This window comes from Etheostoma cragini, chromosome 4 (assembly GCF_013103735.1).
Source record: "Etheostoma cragini isolate CJK2018 chromosome 4, CSU_Ecrag_1.0, whole genome shotgun sequence".
NCBI classification, from domain to species: Eukaryota; Metazoa; Chordata; class Actinopteri; order Perciformes; family Percidae; genus Etheostoma; species Etheostoma cragini.
Window position 1 is genome coordinate 22653525 of NC_048410.1, and position 24151 is coordinate 22677675.

General features: G+C 39.9%; 1 protein-coding gene and 1 long non-coding RNA gene across 2 annotated transcripts in view; one reads left to right on the forward strand and one right to left on the reverse strand.

Annotated features, from left to right (window-relative positions):
* slc2a1b (solute carrier family 2 member 1b) overlaps positions 1-21210 on the forward strand; it is a 22286-nt gene extending 1076 nt beyond the window's left edge. Inside the window, exons 2-10 of the mRNA XM_034869904.1 lie at positions 10478-10573; positions 16389-16549; positions 17091-17331; positions 17512-17674; positions 18401-18588; positions 18840-18944; positions 19368-19469; positions 19572-19775; positions 20267-21210. Of these exons, the coding sequence (XP_034725795.1) occupies positions 10478-10573; positions 16389-16549; positions 17091-17331; positions 17512-17674; positions 18401-18588; positions 18840-18944; positions 19368-19469; positions 19572-19775; positions 20267-20467 (1461 nt within the window). The 3' untranslated portion in view covers positions 20468-21210. The remainder of the gene's footprint in view (positions 1-10477; positions 10574-16388; positions 16550-17090; positions 17332-17511; positions 17675-18400; positions 18589-18839; positions 18945-19367; positions 19470-19571; positions 19776-20266) is intronic.
* Positions 21211-22257: 1047 nt separating this feature from the next.
* Positions 22258-22916, reverse strand: LOC117943643. Its single transcript, XR_004656399.1, has 2 exons — positions 22583-22916; positions 22258-22549 (listed from the first exon to the last, which is right to left on the reverse strand). It is a non-coding gene; the product is annotated as an uncharacterized LOC117943643 (long non-coding RNA).
* Positions 22917-24151: the final 1235 nt, after the last annotated feature.

Here is a 24151-nt window from a genome sequence, read left to right on the forward strand (position 1 = left end):
GAGAGAGAGAGAGAGAGAGAGAGAGTTTTTAAAGCCTACGAAGTAGCTAAATTAAATGAAGCCTCTTTGTTATCTTAAAAAATTGTATATTTTTCTTTTCTTAAACTTCTAAAAAAAAATGAAAATAGAACAACAAAAAACAAAGCATAAATCAAAAACAGTAAAACAGAACAGCGTTTTTTTTTTATTTATCTGGCTTTACACGGATACAGCTCAAGATGTTTCGAGTTGCTATGGCAACAAATGAAAGCTGCCACGAGCATAGCTTGGCGTAACAGTCCGACCAATAATCACATATATAATTACTATTTGGCACATCAGAGCTTAACAAAATCTACAGTTACCATCAACAGTCTTACCCCTTGTCAACACTGACAGCAGAAAAAGGAAATAATCAAAGGAATGTACAAGTAAAGCTACATTGTTCTCGTGGAAGGTCAATTCCACGACTGGCTAAGTTACTTAAATGGAAGTTATGTTTTTTGAACCTCTTGACAGTTTTCTGTCAATCAACTAACCAATTAACTATTTCAGCCTGGGCTTTTGCTTTAGGTAAGTTGGTAAAACAAAACAACACACTTGAAAACATCATCTTAGCCTCTGAGAACTTGTGATGGGCAAATAATTAGGACTAAATTATTCCTTACAAAAATGATCCAACCGATCTGTAGCAGCCCTAAACTCATTTTTAATATTTCTCGAGCGACGAATCCAGTATCCTTTAGCTCTTCTTTATATGAACCATAACTTACCTAATCTATACCTCATCTCAGTTGTAGAATGTGATGCTCGTTGTTCAGAAAGTAAACAAATCTTCCGTTTGTTAACTCCGTACTGTGATCACTGTTACATACACCGACAGTACATGCACATGAGTACAAGCACGTAGGCCAAAAACCTCCCCTCTCCTACTCGCTCACTAGTGTTCCACTAGTTCAACCCAATGGAGGAGCATAAAGCAGGCCGGTCTGACATTTTAGGTCAGAAATTGTTGTTGTTCTATCCCCTCGTGTTATTTTTCCCCATGCACGCTGTGCTTTCCTGGACCTTCAGCTGGACGGGGTTCGTTGTGGACGTGATGGGAACAGATCTCTCCGTTTCCAGTTTCCACTATGACACCAATACAGTAGATTTCCAGAGAGAGTGAGACTCTGCCGAGGGAATACACGCTGTTGCCAACCCTGGGGGTGTATAAAGCCTTGACCCTTTCCTTCCCAGGCTGTTCGCTTCACTCCCTCTTTTGTGTTTTGCTGCTTCCAGCAGTGTAGAGCAGTTTTTTTGCAAGTCTGTAGTCGAACAGCAGTTCAACACAGGCTAATTAACGTCTCGTGGTCAGGTTTTTTTTACCTGGCATGCACACGTGTTGTGCCAAGTTGTGTGCAGATGGAGTCACATACACGGGAACTTCAGCGAGTGACTAAAAGTTTACACAACGCAGTTTGATATTAGGCGCAATGGCACAGAGTCAGGAGAGTGTTAATGTTAATCTTTTAAAATATTAAAGGCACCCTAGGCACATAAAGTTTCAGTAAGGCGTATGGTGTTGATGTCACGCAGTAGGCTCGGGCCAGGGTTAGGGACGAAGCATTCATTTCAGGTAGATGTACAAATTATTTAATATCCAGTATTTAAATATCCTTTTTTAAGCTGTATTCTGAGCTGTATTATAAGGCAGTTGTATTTCCCCTAATCGCACCGCTTCTTCATCAAAACACGGCATGTTAATGACTTCACATTGTTGGTCACACAAGAGCCTAATTCGCAACAACCGTACGCTTTGTTTGGGCTTAAAAAAGTCACCTTAATGCTCTTATTTTCTTCAATAAACAATGAGAATGGTAATTAAGGCCAAGCATACAGTTGACCAGCCCTGTTTTGAATGAAACTGTCACTACACATTTTATTCTTGACAGACATGACAGCGCAGGCACTTTGATTGGCCCAGAGCCAACACCCAGCCTCACATTGTACAGACTTAATTGCACAAGCTTAATTCTTCTTCATCCATGGCCTTTCAGCCATCTGCCAACTCCGGCCTTCCTTAAGACAGTACAGTAGATTTACTTTCATCTGCATGACTTGCTTTCTTCAGCAAAGTGTAACTGTCATGCCAAGTTCTAATGAGGCTTAATGAGGCTTTGCTGCAAGCGTTGGGATCAAGAGATCTAGGAGGGTTTTAATTGAGATGAACACGCAAGCAAGAGTGCATGTTTAATTCACTTTCCTGAGAAACTGGAGGACTTTGTGCACACTAGTGATGGAGGAGATGGTTGGAGTAAAATGGTTCATGCAGGGCCTAGCTGTGTCTCTCTGGGCTTCTATTCACTTTCTCACGATTCAATTGAAAGTTGCTCGGTTTAATGAATCACACCCCCCTGATCCAGGGGTAGGTAACTTATGGTTTGACTGCACACGAAAATCAATTTGAACTGTCTGAAGTGTTCTTAAGCTGTTGCTGTAAAATACAACCTGAGATAAATAGTTGCAGTATCTGAAAATAGTATAAAGGCTGGTGGGATTTTGGCTACTACATATAACTATACTTTGTTAACCCGTAAACTACCTTAAGTATTCACAATTTAAGCAGTTTTACTCCTTGATATAATAATTGTGTATTAATTACCACCTCACCTCTTTATTGTTGTGTTACTATTCCCTATTATATCTTGTCTTCTCATCCTTTGTCACACCTGTCTGTCATGGGGTAATTCAACTTTGGTTGGTTGTCTTAAGCCTCTGTTAGCACATACATACTGTATAAATAACCATCTTTTTAATAATTCTAATCTCTTATAGGATCTCTCATAGGTCACTAGGAGGTATTTCACAGGCAAATCATGCATACGATTGTCATTGTTCTAAAATGTTTGATCAAGGGTAAATAATAACTAGGACTACCAGGAACTTGCAAACACATGGCACAAATTTAGGTCAGTGTCGTTTTACATGTTGGATATGCAAGTTTTCATAAGCAAACATGTCCATCACTTAAACATTTTCACATTATTTATCAAACTTTCTGCCCACAGTTACTGTAGTGATCAAGCTGCTTTAGCTGCATATGAATACCTTTTTACCAGAAGTGTAAACCAACCTGAGGTAGATATTAAATCACAACACACTTTTCAACTTCAGTTTATTTACAGTTTACATCTCCCACAGATTCTGTATACACATAATACACACACAAGGACAAAAACAATAATAGTACTAAGGCAACTAGTTATGAAAGTAGGTATTTCTTTATCAATCACGTAGCAACCACAGAAAAACAAAATTAGTTAAGTTACTGGTCAAATATAAAGATTATTCTTATTTTTGTGTTTGTAAACATAGCATGCATAAGACATATTTGGCCTAGAAAAAAGGGCTTAAATTACTCATGGTAATCTGGCCTTTAAACTTAATGACAGCCGTGTCAAACAGGCTATGCTAATGCAGAAAATTACATCCATTTTTGCTACTCCAAAAACATGAAAACAATTGCTAAAGGTATTTGGAAACGGCATACATAGCACAGGTTGGCATGAGGTGAACAGAGCTGAAAGGAGGGGAGTTGAGGACAAGGCTCATATTGGATTCCCCACAGCTGTGTAAGATGACACTGTAGAGGTGACGAGTGGAGGGACGTGACAGCAGCAGTGTCGCCATCACGACAATCTGGTTCACTCTGGCAACCAACAAGGAAGTGGGCTGTGCCAAATTACAGCCTGCTTCTTATTTAAAAAGAAAACACTTTTTTTCAGACGAGGCTGGATAGGATGAGTCACAAACTAGGTAGGTTTTCATAGAAATCGAGTCATGAACTGATGTAATTTAAAGTAAAGCAGAATTTTTTGAACTAAAAAAGGCTGGGGAAATTTTGTTGAGCGGATAATACTTATCCACAGTACTTTTACTTAAAGGGTAACTACTGTTATTTTTCAACCTGGATTCCTATCTAAGTGACTGATGGGAACAATAATCTTTGACATAGGTCCAGTATTAAGCAAGATCGCTGCAGATCCTTTTTATAAACATAAAAACATCCGCACAATCGCATTGGCTACACCTACCAGACTCCATGTAAATAAACAGTAATTTTAGTGTGGTAAAATACATTTCGATCAAAGTTAACAGAAACAAAATAAAACTATGAAACGCCGTTTTGGGTCCTCTTTCCACCTTCCCAACAATCACAATTCTAATTTTGGTTGAAATAAACATATACTTTACCAATTTACATGTGACAATATGTTGGCTCTATACACGCTAAAAGTATTGCTTTTTTAACTGCAGTCTCAAAAGGTTTCAAAGAGGTTTTTAAGGTCTATTATTGGAGGGATGATTTCCATAATGTTGTCAGACACTTAACATATTAAACTGAGCCTGTCAGTGCCAGAGCGAGCACGTTTTGTAAAGGTAAATACAAGCTGGACAATTGACCTATTAACTTGCATTGTTGTAGCCATGGACACGGATGATTAAAAATACATAATGGACTCTTCAGATAAGGTAATTATCTTTACTCGAGTTTCTGCACAGAAAAGTGTCCGGACATCAGAATCTTCTGAGAAATGTGGAGCTGATAGTCTGGATTAGCTTTGTAGCAACTCATTTGGCAATGGCTTGAATGTAACAGATGTTTATTAATATCAAAAAGATCTTAATTCTTCATCCACCACTGCTAGATATTCATCAGATTTTAGAGAACTGCTTATGGTTTACCATCTTTTTTAGTAGCTGTAAATGACTACACCGCAGCATTCATTCATCATGACTGTAAGCTGGTTGACATTTATCTGTAGGTTGTCGGCTTTAGTTTTGCATTATTCGCAGCACTTTGCCAGACTTCCCCTTGACATTTCTTTGTTGTGGCTAATCTAATTTTCAAAGAATAGTTTTACAACAACATCATCATGCTTTAAAGAAATCATGTGACTCCTCTGTCAACTTGTCAGAGCTAAAGTTACTATTTCTTTTTTTAGCGCTCTGTGTGATTTAAGCATTACTAGATATATTTTACTGAAAAAGAGGCACATTTAACAACCAAGTGTGCACATAAGTGTTAGTGAGAGACAACTCATGATTATGTTTCATGTTTGTTGAATCTCTTAGATCAACTTTATGTTTGAATGTGGTTTTGGATGTTGGAGGACGCTTGGCTCAAGCATAAATAGTTGTAACGGTGGTTTATATTAGCTGTTATAGTTGCACATATCCTAATTTGGAGAAAGCCTCCACTTCATTTCCTCTTTGTACTTTATTATCATGAATCCAGTAAGGGCGGCAAAGTATGACCTGGTGTGTCCAGTAAATGTTTGCACAGATCTTTTTTCTTTTCTGCTAATTTACCTGTGTTATGTGCTTTATTAATTCCTGTTTACCCAATAAGAGAAGAGAGTCTGTGGTGCCAAGCAACCAGAGCTGCTATGTTAATCTTATTATTACACAGCAATGACTGGACAGAAATTTACTTGCTGCCTACCCACACCACATTCTAGTTTTTACATGCAAATAGGGCTCATTTGCACCACTGCGCATTAATTCAGTCTTGGCCTGGGAGAAGAAAAGTTCTCAGGACGCTGACGGGTTTTGGCAGCTGAATTCTTTTTTTCCGTTGCCAAATGGAAGGTAAAATAATGAAATTGTGATCAAAATTCACCGAGACCGTACAGGCTGAATTCTCTTAGCGATTATTTATCCCTCTCGTTATTGACAGTATTATAAACCCAAAACCTTCTCAATCCTGTATGAAAACATCCATAAATATCTCTGAAACCATTTGTAACTACAAGGCATTAACTACCAGTTCTTCACATCTGGTGTCCACCTTTTTGTCTTCATATTCATTTTACAATGGATACGTTCATGTGACATACCTGCAGCCTGCATAGCCTAATAGCCAAGGTTGTCCTGAAAATATGAGGTCCAGGCAACCTAAAGGTTGGACAAAAGGGCGTAGACTACGGAGGGTTAAGCGTGTAACGCCAGGCCCTTGTGAATGGCCATCTTACCCATCATGCGAAGTAAACAAATACAAAAACATAAGTTAGAAATGTAAAACACACTGTAAACTGCAGCTGAGTGAAACATGCCTGGGAGGTGAGTGAAGGTAGAGAGCCAGCCAGGATCAAGAAGAGGAACGGTCACTGGGATTGGCTTCAAGGCTGTGATCATGAAATAGTTTTTTTGGGTGTGACTTTATTGTACCTCCAGTGAGGAAGTCATGTTTACTGCTGCTTCTGGTTTCTGTGTACACAAAACAATATCAAGCTCACCTACTTTCTTATTTAGACGTGTAAGACAGAAGCAGGGGAGGTTTGGCTGAAGAATGTCCCAAAACTTTGTGATTAGTAGCTATATTTACACGGAACTCATTGGCCTATAAACAGTATGTCTTGACCGAGGCCAGGCTGAGGGACGTCTCCTGGTGTGTTGGTTAAAAAGTAAAAATGTCACAGAGGACACTTGAAACAAACACTGCCGTCCCCACTTTTGAGATCAGACATCAAGGGATTTTTTGCAACCAATTGCAGCTATTCCCAAGACAGGCTGAGATTTAAACAAGTCTCCAGTGGTGACTTTTCCTAGAGGGGACGGATAGGATTTCTCTGTTTATAGTAAAAACAGCTGGTAGTTTTTCACAGAATTAAACTGTTTCTTGTTTGCTTCTAATCAGCAGGGGCTTTACAGAATGACATCTGGTTGGTCTCCTCATTGATAAAACGGCTCCTTTAAGACCCCAGCCCACAATGCTGAAAACGGGGTGTGTGTGTTTGTGTTTATATTCTGGGCCTATACTGTGGACTTGGTGACCCTCATAACAAGAGTTCCCATTGGCTCAGAAGTTTAGACGAGCCTTAAAGTTTTTCATAGCCAGGCCCACTGAACGTACTGGATGAACTGCCTCCAAAACACTCAGCAGTTTTTATTTCTTCCTGCTCTCCTCCCTTTTCCTCATAAGAGGGAGAAAACCTAACAACCGCATGTGATGTGGAACAATGATGGTTAATACCTTGATCAAGTAACCCAGTGTTTCCCAATCTAGTGACAAGCATGTTCACATAAAAGGGGCGGCGTTTGCACCAGATGACCAGTCACAAACATCGACAAGTCTACCAGAGCCGCATATTTTAAGAAGAGAAAACAATAATTCCTATAGAAATATGAAGAACACAGACGCGAATGGACGCGCGATACAGGCAAAATGCTACAGTCGCTGCTGCTAAACTCAGTAAGGAAAGCTGGCAAAGATAACAGACCCTGTAAATGCTTAAATCACGCTTATCAATAGCTCTGCCCCATTAGTCAGGCACAAGATCTGACCATGGTAACACTCCATAAACTTTAGTTCCTGTAGCTCGTGCTGGGCAATATGCAGAGAATCAAATATCTAGATTTTTTTGATTAAATACCTCGATATTGACACCGCAACAATAATGTAGTGTTGACTGCTGGTGCTTATACAAAATATTTATACAATGAGATTTTTGATAAATAATCATCAGTAATGTGGATATGATGACTAAGTGGGTAAAGGTAAATAATAGAACTGTTCAAATATTCTTATGCCATATTACGATATTACAATATCAAATCTAAGACCATATCTAGACTCGTATCACAATATTGATATAATATCGATATATTGCCCAGCTTATTCTTTCAGTTGCAACCCTGGCAGTGGTAAGCGATTGTCGAAAGGCAAAAATTAATAAATATAAAAACATAGTTTAAACTGATCAAGAAGCTAACAAAGATACATAATTCCCTGCACTGAACATCTATATATTTAATAAAGATACCCATCAAGGAATGTCAACTGGATTGGTCGGTCGTTATATGTCCTGGCTTTCATGAGCGCATCTCTCCTATCCGCGCACCGAGCTCCACCGGATCGTGTTGTCAATCGAGTATTGATTGTGCTTTTATACCGATTGATCTCTATTCTCCCACATAACCTGCTCCTGTTCAGCATAAGTCACCATGGCGACGTAACCCCGGAAACAAGTGACCCACTGTTGATAAACAAAACCCTGGGTTGAACGTGAAGTTACCTTGGTAACTCCAAATCATGCTAGTATAGGCCTTTGGGAGGGGTCGGTTCTTGTGTGTGTGTGTGTGTGTATCTTCTTCTATAGAAGCTTAAATGAAACTTCCAGACATGCAAGGTTTGAATCTGTTTGCCCCAGTAAAGCACTCTGTGACTTATATCTGTGAAAAGCGCTTTATAATAAGGTTTTACTTACTTACTTTATTATAAATTGCTTGCTCAAAGACTCATCACAAAGATCAACATTGGCTGTTGCAGGTCTTTAGTTTATACTGTGATCCAATGTCTGACTCTGGTCTAAATGATTTGTCTCCTGGCTCTGTTTTAGATGAAGATGTTTCGTTTGTGTTTGGCTTGTTGGGATATGATAAAGGAAGGTAACACGTACCCTGGTGAAGGTCAGGTCTACTGTTGCCATAACATTTATAACCTGGTGTATGTGATCTGGTGTGAATCACTGTGGAAAAAGACTTGGTTTCATCACGGAACTTAAGTCACAACATTAATCATCCAGACATGATGACCGATAGTGAGATATCAAATATGACACCTCGGATTGTGAATTTCCCCTTAATACTTTTCCCTTTTGAACTTTTGTTTCCAATCAGAAAAAAACAAATGAAGTGTTTAGTTGCAAAACATTACGTGCATTATAATTGTTTTCTCAATCCCTCTGTTTGTTTGATCGTAGGGATCCAAAATTAAAATTGAAGTTACAATTAGGATTAATTGCCTCCTTGGTAGGGCAGAAAAATTATGGCAAATAATCTAAATAGGATTTTTTATTCTTCACCAATATTGCGATTTAAAATGCAATTAAGCTCTTTGTCGTCTGTATTATTCAACAAAGACAATACATCATTACATAGTATGAACAACACAAGTTTAGACAGATTGAACAAACTGTTCTTTCCTGGAGGCCAGGCCTGTATGGGATGATGAAATCAGACGACGCATGAATTCATATGAATTACATCTTTTCTTTAACTTCCTTCAATCCCAGTAGTATGAGCACTGACCAAGCCTGATGGGAACTTTCATATGAAAGCCAGAAACAAATTACACAAACTAAAGTGCAGATTGCAGAAATATAAAAACATATATGTGGCTTTACAACACTCAGTAGTATTTACATTATTATTTACTATAGTAAACATATGAAAACATGTGGATTTCACTTTTTAAACACTGTCTTTAAACTTTACTTTACTAGACAAATATATATAAAACCCTTCATTGTATTAAAATGGCTGTAAAAGTTTTAAATTACAACTCAGAGTTGTTTGAATGACAGAAATAAGCTCAAGGTACGGTGTAGCGTTAGCGTGCCAAGTTGATGCTTTCTCTGCGGAGTGCAGACTGATTGGCTCCCGTGAGTCACGTGACCAAATCGCAGCCTTCACAATTAGGAAATCGCTTTTTGATATATTGCGATATTATCACTAGCCCTACTCCTTGGCTGTTTGAGTTGCTTTAAATTTGCCAAATCCAAAAAGTCCAAAACTTGTGCACTTTTAACATGAAAACTTGTACATGTGGAATCCTTGCTCAGGTTTTTAGTTCGTTTCCTTCCACACCGAAACACTCAGATATTGTTCACTCAAATCCTGAGTGAACAACAAAAAGGTAAATTGTAGCTAAAGGCTGTTTTTTGTCTGTCCGACTGGAGGAAATAGACAGTGACATACTCTGCTTTGGTTTATTAACTTCTTGGTATGAGGAAAATCTCTACTAATCCACTGAGCTCTACTGAGATAGAGCAGCAAGTGAACTCTGTAATAACAGGAACATGAACACAGACAATAACATACAGACCTGGGTTTAACCTGGCCCTGTTCCAGAAAGCAGGTTTATTGAGTATTATCTAGATTACTGGCCTAAGTAAAAACCTAAGACCTGACCAGAATTTTTCTCAGCAAAACATTCTCAGTCAACAGGTGTCTGTCTGTTGGCTGTTGGATGTACACACACATTTCTCCATCTGTTTGTCATATCGCTTTAGGTGTCAAAAAGCATCTTTTATGGCCAGTCTAATTTCAGCGTGTTGCTTAACGCGGCTTGACGCCAAACATCTTCAAGATATTTCAGGATGTTTTTATCAGTGCATTCATTATACTTGTTTGTAACATGCATTGAGGATAAAATTAGCGGCGGACCAACTTGATTCTGATCCACAGCAGCTGAACCACAAGTAAAAAAAGTTTGCAATACAGTAAGGTATTTAACATAAAAATTTGGCAATAACTTTATTTTTATGTCAACTGATATACATTTATAGTAAGTATTGTACGGGAAACAGGAAAGACTATACAACTGTCACTCAAACTGTTTGCACTCATCCTAGCTCTTGTAAAAAATAAAACAATTGGGCAAAAGGGTAAATAACTGGTCAAACTTTTCTCTTCACTGACAAGACTTCCTCTACCCTTTACTGTCTTGCAGCGGATAACGTTTCCGTTGATGTTGAGTGTGGGAACGGCTGTGATCGGCTCTCTGCAGTTTGGCTACAACTCCGGTGTCATCAATGCCCCTCAAAAGGTGAGTTCAATGTCTCGCAAACAGAATCTCCCAAGAATGTTTTTCGACTTTTTCAAAGGGATGGCAGTATATATATGCTATCATTCATACAATAGATCATTATGCACACTCTGCCACACTACTGGTTGTTCACTTACTTGTTGAATTGGAAAACTGAAGGACAGAAAATGGGGGGAGGTTGGAGTGAGATGATAATAATAGACATTCAGGCCTATAAGGTCCAAGACCTTGCGTGATTCCTGTGTAAAAGAGTGTGTCCATGCCCAAAAATGGTCCTACGCTGACCAGCAACAGGCTGGGAAAAGCTAGACAAGGAAACTCCGAGGATATTAAATGAAGGAGGTAGACAGCCACCTAATCACTAAATCTGAAGTACTGTAAGTTTTATTAGCAGACGGGTACACCAAATAAATTCATTTCCTGGGGAATGTCAATATTGCATTGTGTTCTTATAACTTCTATCTGATAAGTTTGCGTTGGTCTCAACACGCCCTGTGGCTACACAGCTGTCTGTCCACAGGTCACAGGTGTGTCGGCAGACAGGAACTCTGGCTCTGTTGACCGTTTTTTACAAATACAGTGCGATTGAAACGGACCTGCACAGTGATCTGAAGTCCCAGCTGTTTGTGGAGCCCTTGCTGTGAGGACAGCCTGATTTTTATCTTCTCGTCATTACATTGTCTAAGCTGCCCTGGACTTCGATGTGAAGGACGCTCTGTAAACGAGAGCAGCTTTCATCAGTTTTCTCTGGAAAGAGAGACAGGATGCATTCACTCATCAACATGTAATACACAACCGAGAATCAGTCTTAGTCATTTCTTCTTGAGTCCTAAAATCCAGCAGAAGTGGGCAATACATCTTTAACAGGGAATTTAAGGCCTTGAGACATTAGTGTAGAAATTGTGCAATCGTCTTGGCTTGTGCGAACACAATGAAACTCAACATTAGAAAGTCCTTGTGTTTTGTAATCTGGCTTTGCATAAAAAAGAGTACAATCTCTCTAACAATTATTTTGATTAGAGATTTAATAATCTACCTATTACGACTAATTAATTAATCATTTAGTTAATTAAAAAAACGTGTGTGTTTGCAAAAAAAATGGATTCACATTTGTATCCCGATTTAAGCTCTACAGATTCAAAATCGATCCCCAGAATTCCAAAGATAAATCACATTTATTTTGTTTTTGTTTTTTAATGGCACGTTTACTATCACATGGGAAAAGTTACATTTCTATGAATTGTTTTTTTAATAGTTGAAAATCAATTTTGAATCCAATCTTGAGCTTTAGAATTAAAATTAAATCAAATCGTGAGACTTTCTGAGTCGTGCAACTATTACTATTTACTAATACATAATTAATCATCAGAATTGTTGACTAAACATTCCAGCTCTTAGTGTGTCCTTACTCGCTGAAAAGGGATGAAGATTTACTGATGTTTTATGATATTTAATCCAACATTTCGCCTCCCCAACACTACAGTTGTTGGGGTAGCACCAATTTCTCCTCCACCATGAAAAGAGCACGTGTTGAGCTTCACGCAGCTCAGTCGAGTGCCTTGTGAGTGGCTGAGTGACGGGCTGCATATTGAGAGGTAGGCTGTGTGAATATGTAGTCTGTTACACACTGGGCTAGTGTGAACCTGCCCTCTTGGCAATTTATCCCATTTCCCAATATTCAGCCTAGGTCTCTTACACACACACACGCAGAGGTCCAAGCAATGTCACATGCAGGAGAAACAGTTACTCAACACAAACTCTTAATCTTTCATTAGTTAATGACCACTGAGAGGCTACAACTTTACGAATGCAACTTTTATATAGCAACGGCCCTTCAGATTATCACCAGCAGCTCTCCCCTCTGTGCTCCAGCGTGTGATAAAGGCTGCAGCGATGCGGCTGTCTGTGACGCAGGTCGTGCACTGTTTAAAGCATCTCTGATTAGATACGCTCTCTCTACAGTCAAAACAAGACTCCCTGTCCTCCTCCTCCTCCTGCTGCATGTCTGCCTGCACCCCCGCAAATCCTATCCTTGTTTGGAAATGTAATTGAAAGGTCGTCTGTGTTTTGTTTAGTTTTAGTTTCATTTTGGGAACATTTTCACTGCTTAATGTTAAGACTTCTACACCTTTCAGAGATAAACTTTTCCTTGATGAAATTGGTTTTTTAAAGGTTCTTGGGTGTTCCTGCCAAACATATCTAAAATACTGCTACTGAAATATGACCTGGGCTATATGTTTGGACCTACTTCAAGTTCAACAAACATTTGTAAAAATAAAATAAAAGTAAAACACTGACTAGATAATTAGACGTGTTCAAAACCATTGATGTCACTTGTTAGAATTGTTTTATTTTTACTTGCATGCATGCATGCTGAATGCAGTGCTCACCTTGAGGACTCTGCTACCAGCCAGCTCCAAGCACATACGCTGGCAACATGAATAGACAGCTTGTTTTATTGTGTGGTTAGAGCCAGCTGGTGGTTTGGACTGCACAGTCCATTCAGAGAATAGACTTTGACGAGAACACACAATCTGCCATTCAAGGTAGTTTTACATAATAACACCGGATGACATTTTTGTTTTAACTTTCAACAGGCTTCATACAGTGTATATCAAATATTCCCCCTGCTTAAGATGTTTCATGTTTTGTAACCTTAAAGGTGCAATATGTAATTCTGACAGCTAGTGTTTAAAATAGTTACTGATGTACAAATTCCAAATACTGGAGAGGGTCTTCTCCCCCGCCCCCTCCTCCCAGACTCGAAGGCCACGTTGGTTGCCAGCCTGAGACCGGAGGATCCAACAATGTTGCTAGAAAACCAAAGAAAATCTTGGTTGACTGATGTTGTGAAACTCTTGTCTAACAATCGACTGGGAGGGGCGAATAAAAATGCAAGATTAAATAACTGTCCCGCTGTACTTGTCATTGTAGGCTTTTTGCAGTATATTAAATCGTTTTTGTCCTAAATTATTTTGCACTAAAATGACACTGCATCAGCGCTCTGTGTCCTCGCTCGGAGCGGCTGGACACGGAGACACGAATAGACTATTAGTTTAAAGCTTTTACTCTTACTAGTGCTGGTGCTGTAGATTAACAAGTTCTTAAAACCTCAGCCCCCCACAACAGCAATGGGCCTCATATCCTCAGCAATAAATTTGACAATTCCTTCCGTGATATTTTTGCGTTTGGATGGCTTAACATCCAGCGGGGTGTGGGGAGCGCTTCCGTAGTTGCGGGTGGGTGCGCCGGTAGTTATAAAACGATTATTAGACAATGAAATATGATATAATATATTCTGAAGACAGACCGTTACCTGTGCAACCGGGATGCTCTGAAAACACCCCCATTAGCAATTAGTGCTTTCCACCCATAGACACTTACGGTCTATATGCTTCCACCTGATGAAATTAAACCGGGAAAAAATCGACCAATCAGAATTTTGGTCTGAACAGACCGTATCAACACATAAATCGACTAGTCAACAGCTCTGCACCCTGACAGACACACTTTTTGGGCTTAGAATTACAGTTGGAACCGCTAAAAACGTCACAGCTAACAATGTCCTCTCTACACGCCAGACAGACACACTTCCTCGGCTTCTTATTAACTAGGAACTGCTAAAAAATACCACCACTTTGCCTTCCTTTTCCACCAGACTGAAATACACACTTAAGTTGCTTATAATTACGGCAACAATCGCTAAACACACTGAAAACTCACGGTCTCGATACGGCCCCCCTCTCTGGGCTTAAAATAACTCCCCACCACCACGGCCGCTGAACAGGCTACACATTGTTAAAAGCCGTGGCCAGCCTGCCTGGTCTTCCGGTAAAGTTAGCATTTAGCAGGGTTAGCTTTGCGGCGTTGGCCAGGACCAGTCGGGATCACTTTACTGCCTGTGTTTCACTTGTTTTTGTGAGTAACCAACTCGGGTACTCTCGCTATATAATTCAAGGTGAGCACACAAATGTTTAAATGACACAAAATGCATGTCCCTTGTAGCTGTGATAAATTAGCCTGAAGCTAATGCTTACCTGTTCAGGAGTAAATTAGCCAACACAGCGTCCTTTTGGGCTCTAAGCCGTTTCCATCTTTCAAATACATCTATAATATTTACCCAGGGTTTGTCTGTTTGAACTGTCTGTTTTTTTTTTATTTTTGTTTTTTTTTAGGTTTGATAGAATTGATCTCTATTGGTCCTGTTTGTTTGTTTCTTTGTATGTTTGCTGCTTTCATGGCTGTATTAATATTACAGCTGTAGCGCACTGGGTTTACGTTTTTATAGGTATATATCTGGCAACCCAGCTTTGGTGTCAAAGTGGGCAGTTGATAACAACACACTCTAAAACACAGAAATTTGTCATGGAATGAAAATTTCAAAAGGAGAAAATACTGTCATTAGCATTGTTTTCAAAAAAGATGTTTCTGATTTTTCTGATGACACATTGGGGGCATTTGGGGATTTATTACAGTACATATATTACATGTTTGACCTTTTAAATGGAAGTGAATTCAATGTGGCTTATATTTTACACTGATGAACAGAAAAAGACACAGGAGGTCAATACAACTGGAAACCCCCTCAGCTACACACACACGATCTCAGTTTAACTAATTATTTGACTTCTAAAAACCAGAGTACTGCACCTGTGATGGTTTAGGTGGGTCCTTTTTTGGTTATGTAGCTCATTTGCGGAGATCTTTTTTTTAAAACTTTGCATTCAAGGGTGTTTTTCTCTGGATCAGTGTCAAATAATCACATTAACCTACACATTCCGTTTTAGAGGCACTACATGTGCATGGTTTCTGGTCACAGTTGTCTTTTGTAGCCTTTCTTGCAAACAGTGGTGGAAGAATTATAAAGCGCTTTTAAGGACAGTACTTGAGGACATTTACTTAGTTATATTCCTTTGCTGCATGCAAATGTATAAACCCAGAGATTAGTTCTCTAAGTTTTAAAAGGTAGATGTTATGGGAACAATAGGATAATATACTTGTGATATCACCAAAGAATGTCTAGTGAGTGTAAGTTGATGGATAGTTGATATGACCCAAGCCTTGGGTCAAGAGTAGCTTCATCAATGTAATCCTCCACCAAAGGAAAGCCCTAAACACAGGCTAACGTTACATTCCTAACTAGTTGGTAAGGACAGAGCTAAGTATGTATTCTACATTGCAAGCATTGAGTTCTAGTACATTAAGAGCTGTGTTTTGAAATATATACAAAGATATGTGATGTTACTCTTTATAAGAGGTGACATTTGGTAACGAGAGTGGTGGTGAGGGGGTGGTGTCAGAGACATACTGTTGTCTCAGACGGACCTGTCTGTTGGTCGCAGACAGTGTGGTGACCTTTCTGAATTATACTTTATGAGAGATGTCACTGACGCGCACACAGACAGACACAGGCTCTCCTGTAACTCACTAGCTCCACTGGGCCTGTTTGTCAACAGGGTGGGGATGGATGATGGAGGATGGGGGGAAGGGGGACAGAAACTTGAGTTTCCTGGTTGCCAGGAAATGGCATTGAGCATACAGTGCTGCCATCAGCTGGTCACACAGCAACAGCTCCACCATCTCTATGTATCAGCCAGAGCAAAAAAAAACATTAGCACATTATCTGATTCAGAAGAGCACAAACGCTATGACTTAGCAGCGCATTAATAACTTCACTGTTTCTCAATTCCAATTGTGCAATATAGAAAACAATATCCTATTTAGTCCATTCAGTTGGGAGAAAACCTGTTTGCAAAGCCAGCTATAAGAACATATAAATAGTATTTAAGATTTGTCTTTTCTTTTCCTGGGGCAGATCATTGAGAGGTTCATCAATGAGACGTATTTTGAGCGCTACCAGGAGCAGATCTCCAAGACCACCCTCACGGCCATCTGGTCCCTCGCCGTCTCCATCTTCTCTGTTGGTGGCATCGTTGGCTCCTTCTCCGTCGGACTCTTTGTCAACCGCTTTGGAAGGTGAGAGGGCAACAAAATCCTGGCTGGTATTACAATACCACGAAGCAAAAGCAGTATAAAATAAAGCCGTGATTGTAAGACTTCAACCCTCTAACTTCCGTGTGATAGTTATCTAAGGCCTCAAGGTACTGTAGGCACTTTAAAGTTTTTTATCCATTAAATATATGGATGTTTGATGGATGAGCAATAAATACATCACACACACTTTGGTGATCGATTTTTTGTGTTAAGTAACTTTTTAATAATGTTACAATAATGATTAGGGCCCAACCTCCTTCTTGGGGTCCACACAGAATGCAACAAGTGCAAAAGTAATACAAAACGTCACAATCACATGAAATCAACGGACACTATGGATAAATTAACAAGTTACTCTATCCGAGTTTTACATGATCAAAAAATAATAATAATACGAAAGTTAATACCCAAAGTCTTTATTGTGCCAAAAGATATAAAACGCATGAACACTATCTTAGTATGCAAATCTGTAAAGGGCCTTTTTAATTTTGATTTAATGTATTTTGTTCTCTTTTGCCTCCAGGAGGAACTCTATGCTCATGGCCAATGTCCTAGCCTTCATCGCAGCCGCTCTGATGGGCTTTTCAAAGATGGCCAACTCCTGGGAAATGCTGATTGTTGGTCGTTTTGTGGTGGGCCTCTACTCCGGCCTCTCCACAGGCTTAGTGCCAATGTATGTGGGTGAGATTTCCCCGACAGCCCTACGAGGAGCCCTGGGCACCTTCCACCAGCTGGGCATCGTTGTCGGCATCCTGATTGCACAGGTTGGTGGACAGTAATTGTTGCTGTAGTTTTATTTGAATACTATAACATAGATGGTGAAGTCTAGGGATTATCCTACAAGATAACATACAATATACAACCTTTGGGCATCCTACTATGTATACATACATGCTCAGAGCTGTGCAGGTGGCTCATGTGCGTTACGTATGTGTTGATTTCAGGTGTTTGGATTGGAGTCAATCATGGGCAACGACGACCTGTGGCCGCTCCTCTTGGGCTTCATCTTCATCCTTGCTTTGATACAGTGCATCCTGCTGCCTCTCTGCCCCAAGAGCCCTCGTTTCCTGCTCATCAACAGGAACGAAGAGAACAAGGCCAAGGCCGGTGAGTTCTCACACGCACACGCACACGCACACGCACACACAAACACAAACACCTAACTGCTGTATTATTGCTTGTTAAAAGCGCTTTACGTAAATGTGGTAGTGCATTGACACTTAGATCAGGGTTGTGCCGATGGACGACATCATCGTCCACTGTGATGGCTGCCCAGCATCAAGAGGGTGCTATTTTATGTTTGAGCTAATATTGCAGTATCTGTTATATATCTGTTCTGTTATCTGTTTATATGCGCCGCAAGAGTTATGTTCATTGAATGCGTTTTTCAGTGCAAATATTACTGAGAATGTAGTTTATTCTCAGTAATGATGTATAATAGGTTATTACTGTTGCTCTGTTAAACGATCCACTGTACGGTCGTTACGCAGATCATGGAGCTCTGATTGACGGCACCGTAGTTAAGTGAAAGTGGGTCAAGTAATTTAATGCCCTTACCAGCAGGCGGCAGCACAGCCATGTATTACTGTCTATTTACAGAATGCATTTAAAATGATTTCTTTTCCATTTTAACTGTTAGCCCATACTAGTAGCAAGAGATATAATAAAATACAATATCATCGTCCATCGCAAAGTTTTACTGTGCATACTGCAGCGCAGCACTAACTTAGATGTAATCAAAGGAAACATAATGAAAACAGAAGTATGTAGCTGAACTGGAAATAAAAGGCATCTTGTAGAGTTAAGAACCTACTTTCTCTCTGCACATTTCAGTGTTGAAGAAGCTCAGAGGCACCACAGATGTGAGCTCTGACATGCAGGAGATGAAGGAAGAGAGCCGACAGATGAAGAGGGAGAAGAAGGTGACCATCCCGGAGCTTTTCCGCTCGCACCTCTACCGCCAGCCCATCCTGATTGCTATCGTGCTGCAGCTGTCTCAGCAGCTGTCTGGCATCAACGCTGTGAGTGTCCAGGCTTACACGTTATCCCACTGATCACTCTGAGGACAGTCATTGACATTCTGAAGAAAAGACACAGAAACCAAAGAGAAAGGTTACTTTTCCCTGACTTGCCTGGTGCACATAGACATGCCCTTTCACACCAGAGCTACATCAGAAATAGAAGATATCCTCAACAGACCGTGTTTAAAATAAGAAAAAAAGGAATAGGCGACTCTCGCATGTTCACTCTTTGTGGTTGTTGTACTTTCTAGGTATTCTACTACTCCACTCGTATCTTTGAGAAAGCCGGAGTTGAGCAGCCTGTCTATGCCACCATTGGAGCCGGTGTAGTTAACACAGCTTTTACTGTGGTGTCGGTGAGTACAGTTACGTTTTTCCTTTTGGAAAGGTGAAATCCCTGTTACAGTACAGAGAAATAAAGGTGTCTGAAGCAATAAGTTATATGGAAATTTTCCCCCAGAAGTTATTGTTAATTCAGTTATTTTCAAGTCAAGATAGTTGTTTTTGAAAATACCTGAAGATGATCTGGAAGATGATTACCAATGTGTTGCACTGCACATTTCTGAAATCACCTTGCAGTCAAACTGTGTGTAGTGTACATGTGGTACCAAAAGTATAAATGTAAAATGTCTTTCTGTGCACCAGAATATTGTTCCCAAGGTGTTCAGAGCAGCAGATATAAAAGCTTTGTTGGACTGCGTACGGATATATAGAAATGGTTTGTTACTTTGTAGTACTGCATTGACCTTACTCCTCCTCTTGTTTATTTTTCGGTGCAGCTGTTCATCGTAGAGCGTGCAGGGCGTAGGTCTCTGCACATGCTGGGGCTGCTGGGAATGGCTGCGTCTGCTGTCTTAATGACTATTGCCATGGCTCTGCTGGTAGGTTTTTTTCTTTAATCCTCGAGACAGCGTGGTTGTCATGATTCCCCCGAAATGTATAGTACCAGTAACTAACCTCAGTCTTGTTCTCTGTGCTTGTAGGACCAGCTCAAATGGATGTCATATTTAAGCATTGTGGCCATTTTTGCCTTTGTCGCGTTCTTCGAGCTGGGACCGGGTCCCATCCCCTGGTTCATCGTGGCAGAGCTGTTCTCACAGGGACCCCGGCCTTCGGCCTTTGCTGTTGCTGGTTTCTCCAACTGGACTGCTAATTTCATTGTGGGAATGACTTTCCAGTATGTAGAGGTGAGTAGAAAAAAAAACATTTTGAACAGGTATTTGTGAGGTAACACTATTTCAAGGGTCTGTCCTTTTACATTTCCTGGAAAGCATTATATAATTTGGTATTAATTATAAAAGAAAATGAGACAAAGTTCTAAACTTTAGTTTAATCTATAAGGGGATTTTCAGAGAACAAAACACATGTTCAAATGAAATAAAAAAGAAAATGTCATTCATTCATTAAGAATAAAAAATATATGCCTTATCTCCTTTAAAGTTGTAGTGGTAGTAAAGCATTACAAACTTCCTATGTTATTAATTATTGCTTACTTAACATATCTGAATTGCTTTGATCATAACTCTTCTTAAGATTTGAGTTCATCCATGTTTCAGTTTGTCCATGTTTCAGTTCGTCCATGTTTCAGTTTGTCCATGTTGCTGTCTGTATTTTTGAGGACTGATCCTTGTTAGGACTCCACTAAACAAGTGTCTCTCCTCTTTCTCTGTCTTTGCAGGAACTGTGCGGCCCCTACGTGTTTATCATCTTCACTGTGCTGCTGCTCTTTTTCTTCGTCTTCACCTACTTCAAAGTACCGGAGACCAAGGGCCGGACGTTTGACGAGATCTCGTCCGGCTTCCGCCAGACGGCTGCCACCGGAGGAGTAAAGCACTCGCCGGAGGAGCTCAACAGCCTGGGAGCAGATTCTCAGCTCTGAGTGACCGATCTTCTAACAAACTCTTTCTCAGGCCCAGGAGGGGACGAGAAGAGTCTACTATCTAGAAGTAGACACAACCGTTGGTAGAATCATTTTCACACTCGTCACCACATTTTGAACGTCATCACCAAAACACAGAGACAGCCCTGCGGGGTTCTCCGACATGACGTCCTCTGCTGCCCCTCTCATGATGTCACCCACACACAAACAAAAACAAAAAAACTCGATGGGCACTATGTCGCCTGATGTGAAGAGGGGAGTGGAGGATAGATGGGGAAGGAAAAGAAGTGTCTGCATCAATCAACCAACCTTTTTTTAATCTCTTTTTTCACTGAATATACATATATATAACTGATATGTGCTTATAGCTTGTTACCGTACAGTCAGTCTCATTTTACGAGTGCTGTAGCTGTAGAGATCAGTTCACTGTGCAAAATACATGTTTTTATCAATCCTACTGTAAAGCGGTATCACTGTAGACCCGAGCACTGTAGACCCCGTCTCTCCCCAGCAGATGGGGCACTGCCTTTAAAAAAGGTCTCCGTGCTCCACCGATGAGAAATAACTTATTTGGACCTTTTTGTAGGTTACGGAGTACACAAACAGTGTTATGTTGGTGTATTGCTGTAAAGATTTAGATATTCTTAAAGAAATTTACTAGACTATCACGTTAATGCTGTTACTTACTTACTCCTGTTGGGAAATATTTTCCTCTTTTTATCCAATTCTTCTCTTGTTAGACAGAAGAATTGCTAAAAACTGCATTTTTGTTTAATAAGATTTATCGAGTTGAAGTCAAAACGGTTATATATCAAGATACATATTTTGTTTTGTCTCTTTTCTGTGTTGTAGTTTGTAGACGGTCCCTAAGCTCTCTAACTGCCGTCTCAACACAGGAACTACACACAGCTCAGTTAGGACAACTTCCATGCATTTCTGTCACATTTACAGCAGTCAGATTCACTGTGTGAACCTGGAAGGAATCACTGCACAAGGGTAGGAACCTTTAATGACATTTGGAACATGTTGAACAAGAGGCTAAAACACGTTTAAAACTGACCCTTTTTAGGCCTGCTGGGTTCTAACTCTAGCAGGAGGATAACTCGGGGTAGGCAGCACCCATCGGTTTGGTTTTCCTTTTCTACTGACAGCACTCCAACAGTACAAACAACAGACCTACATGTTAAAATTGCCTGGAAATCTCCTATAAGAGTCCGTCTAAAACAATTGAGCATCCTCGGCCCTCAGCCCTCATCACTTCGAAACAGTTTCAGGTCAGGTCGGCCTGATCCCGACTGAAAGCTTCACTTTCACTCTGGATGGCTTCACTTAAACGGGAGCTGCAGCGCTGCACGCTCTTCCTCCGTGACAACAACTAAGCATCTTCAGAAAAAGCAAAAAATACAGGGACCTAAATCAATGTCGGCCATATGGAGGGTTTTTGTTATTCTCAAAGTGCTTTTCACCCTTCTTGGGGTCAATCTCCCAGTATGCCTTGCGCTCCATAAAACATTGTGTCATAGGCGGCAGACACATAATGTTGCGAGGCTTCTTTGTGCCTTGTGCTCTGAATTCTGTAGTATTGTCTTTCTTTCTCTCTCTCTTTTTCTCGCTCTCCCTCTCCCCCACTGTATGCAGTAGCCTGGCTCCACTTCGCCTCGCTGTTTAATCCGCTGTCTACAACTGCTGTATCACTTGTTCTTTTTCTTGAAATGCATTGTTTGAGGAAAGTTATCTTTTTAGCAGCACTTTATTATTCACGGGACTGTTACTGAGACAAAAGCTTAGCGTTAGAGAGGAATCTTTTGTTACTGAAGAGAGACTGACGTACTGCTAATGGATTACTAGAGGTTTTTGAAATAACTATTTTTGAAATGGTTTCATTTGTTCTTATCTATGACAGTTTTGGTGCACAGGCATAGTCCTAGTGCTATGAGGACTTTGATACCAATCCAACCCAGTAGTAAAACTAATCCCTTTAAATCATTCCATAATTAGTTGTTAATTATTGTATATAGAAGATCTTTATAGTAAATCTTTTGTCACCTCGCCCACCACGGGAAACATTGTAACATTGTGTGCCTTTTATGTAGATTTCACATACTGTATCTTCACCAGCACAAATCATGTAATGGCACCAAAAGATGTACTTCCCACACAGACTGATATACCACAATATCAAAACTGTGTTTTATATGTACATAGAGTCACAATTCTGCTTGGGCATTTGATTTTTAATCTAGCCTTTGAAATCTCCTGGTTGATGGACTCACCGCACTACATAATGTAAATGTCAAACCAACCTCATCATCTCCAAATTCATAAAATATTTAACTTTTAGAAACTTTTTTTGGACAGAAAAATTAAAGATTAGAACTGTAGGGCTGTACATCTCAATGCATTTAGCGCCCATGCATCCTGTCTGGTGATTTTATAACTTAAGTTAAGACACAGGCCTTGGCCTAATAGCATATTCATTTTATTCAGACTTTACATGTAAGAATTGTGTTAAGGAGACTTATTTAGTAACGTTTTCATGTGTTGAGTAATGTTTTAGTGCACATAGCATATTCTGATGTTTGTTATAATAAAAGATCTACGTGTATGGTTGTTGGAATGTGAACGTCTCTTTGGGAAAAATGATTTTTGATGGATGACGTCCTGAATGGTTCTACAGTTTTTTTGTATGCAGTTTGACGTTGAATAAAAGAAAAATCATGCATACAGTTTTTAAGACTTACGGGGTCAATTTGTCACTTTTGGACTTTTGGTTGGAATTAAACTGACAACAACTGATTGTTTTTGGCCACTTGAGGGCAGCCAACAAGCTGAGAAAATGTGAAGAAACTTTCACATTTATGAAAGAAAAGAGTGGCAGTCGCTCTTCTGGTCTCCTTAAAACACCGCTCATCCAAGGGAATAAAGTTCATGGAGAGGAGGAAGAGTTATTGTAACTGTTTTTATTGAATTGTACATTATAACAGCAACCATGCCTGAGGCACAGAGGCATTTTAAGTTCACGTGAAATGAAAGTTGAACACCCAAAACTGAAAAAAGGGGTAACAGAATAGAAGGAAGGATTGGTGGAAGGTATAGAGACGTCAGTCAGTCACACTGATACATGGTAGGCTGTTCAAGTAATCCAGGAAGGGTTGCCATGTCATGTAGAATTTAGCCATAGAGCTTTGATTTAACTCCTAATTTCAAATGAGCTCCAACTTCTCCAATTCACAGGGCATATGAGGGCGGAGCCTCATCCTTCCGTTAAAAAGAATGAGCCGAGTGGCCAGGAAGGAAGCAAATGCCAGGGAGTTAGATTGGGATTTAAAAAGGAATATTCCCTCTGGAGCCTATTCCAAACACTGCAGTTATAGGATTAGGGTGAAATACTACAGTAGCACATGCATGAAAGAGTGTCAAATATAGATGTCCCAAATGGGGAAGCAGGAAGAGTTATGACCAAACGTCATTGACAAATATATCCACTATAGCCCTCAAGGCTGGTGGCAAAAAAATCAAAAGGCCTTTAATTGATTTGGCAAGACATTTCAAAGTACAATAAAAAGGCCTTTCATTTTTTGGAACCAACCTTCAATGCCTGGATATGTTAGAATTTTTTGGACTCTTTTTGTTGTTGTGTTTGCGCCACCTGATTAACGTACATCCAATTTCCCGCTCTTCATT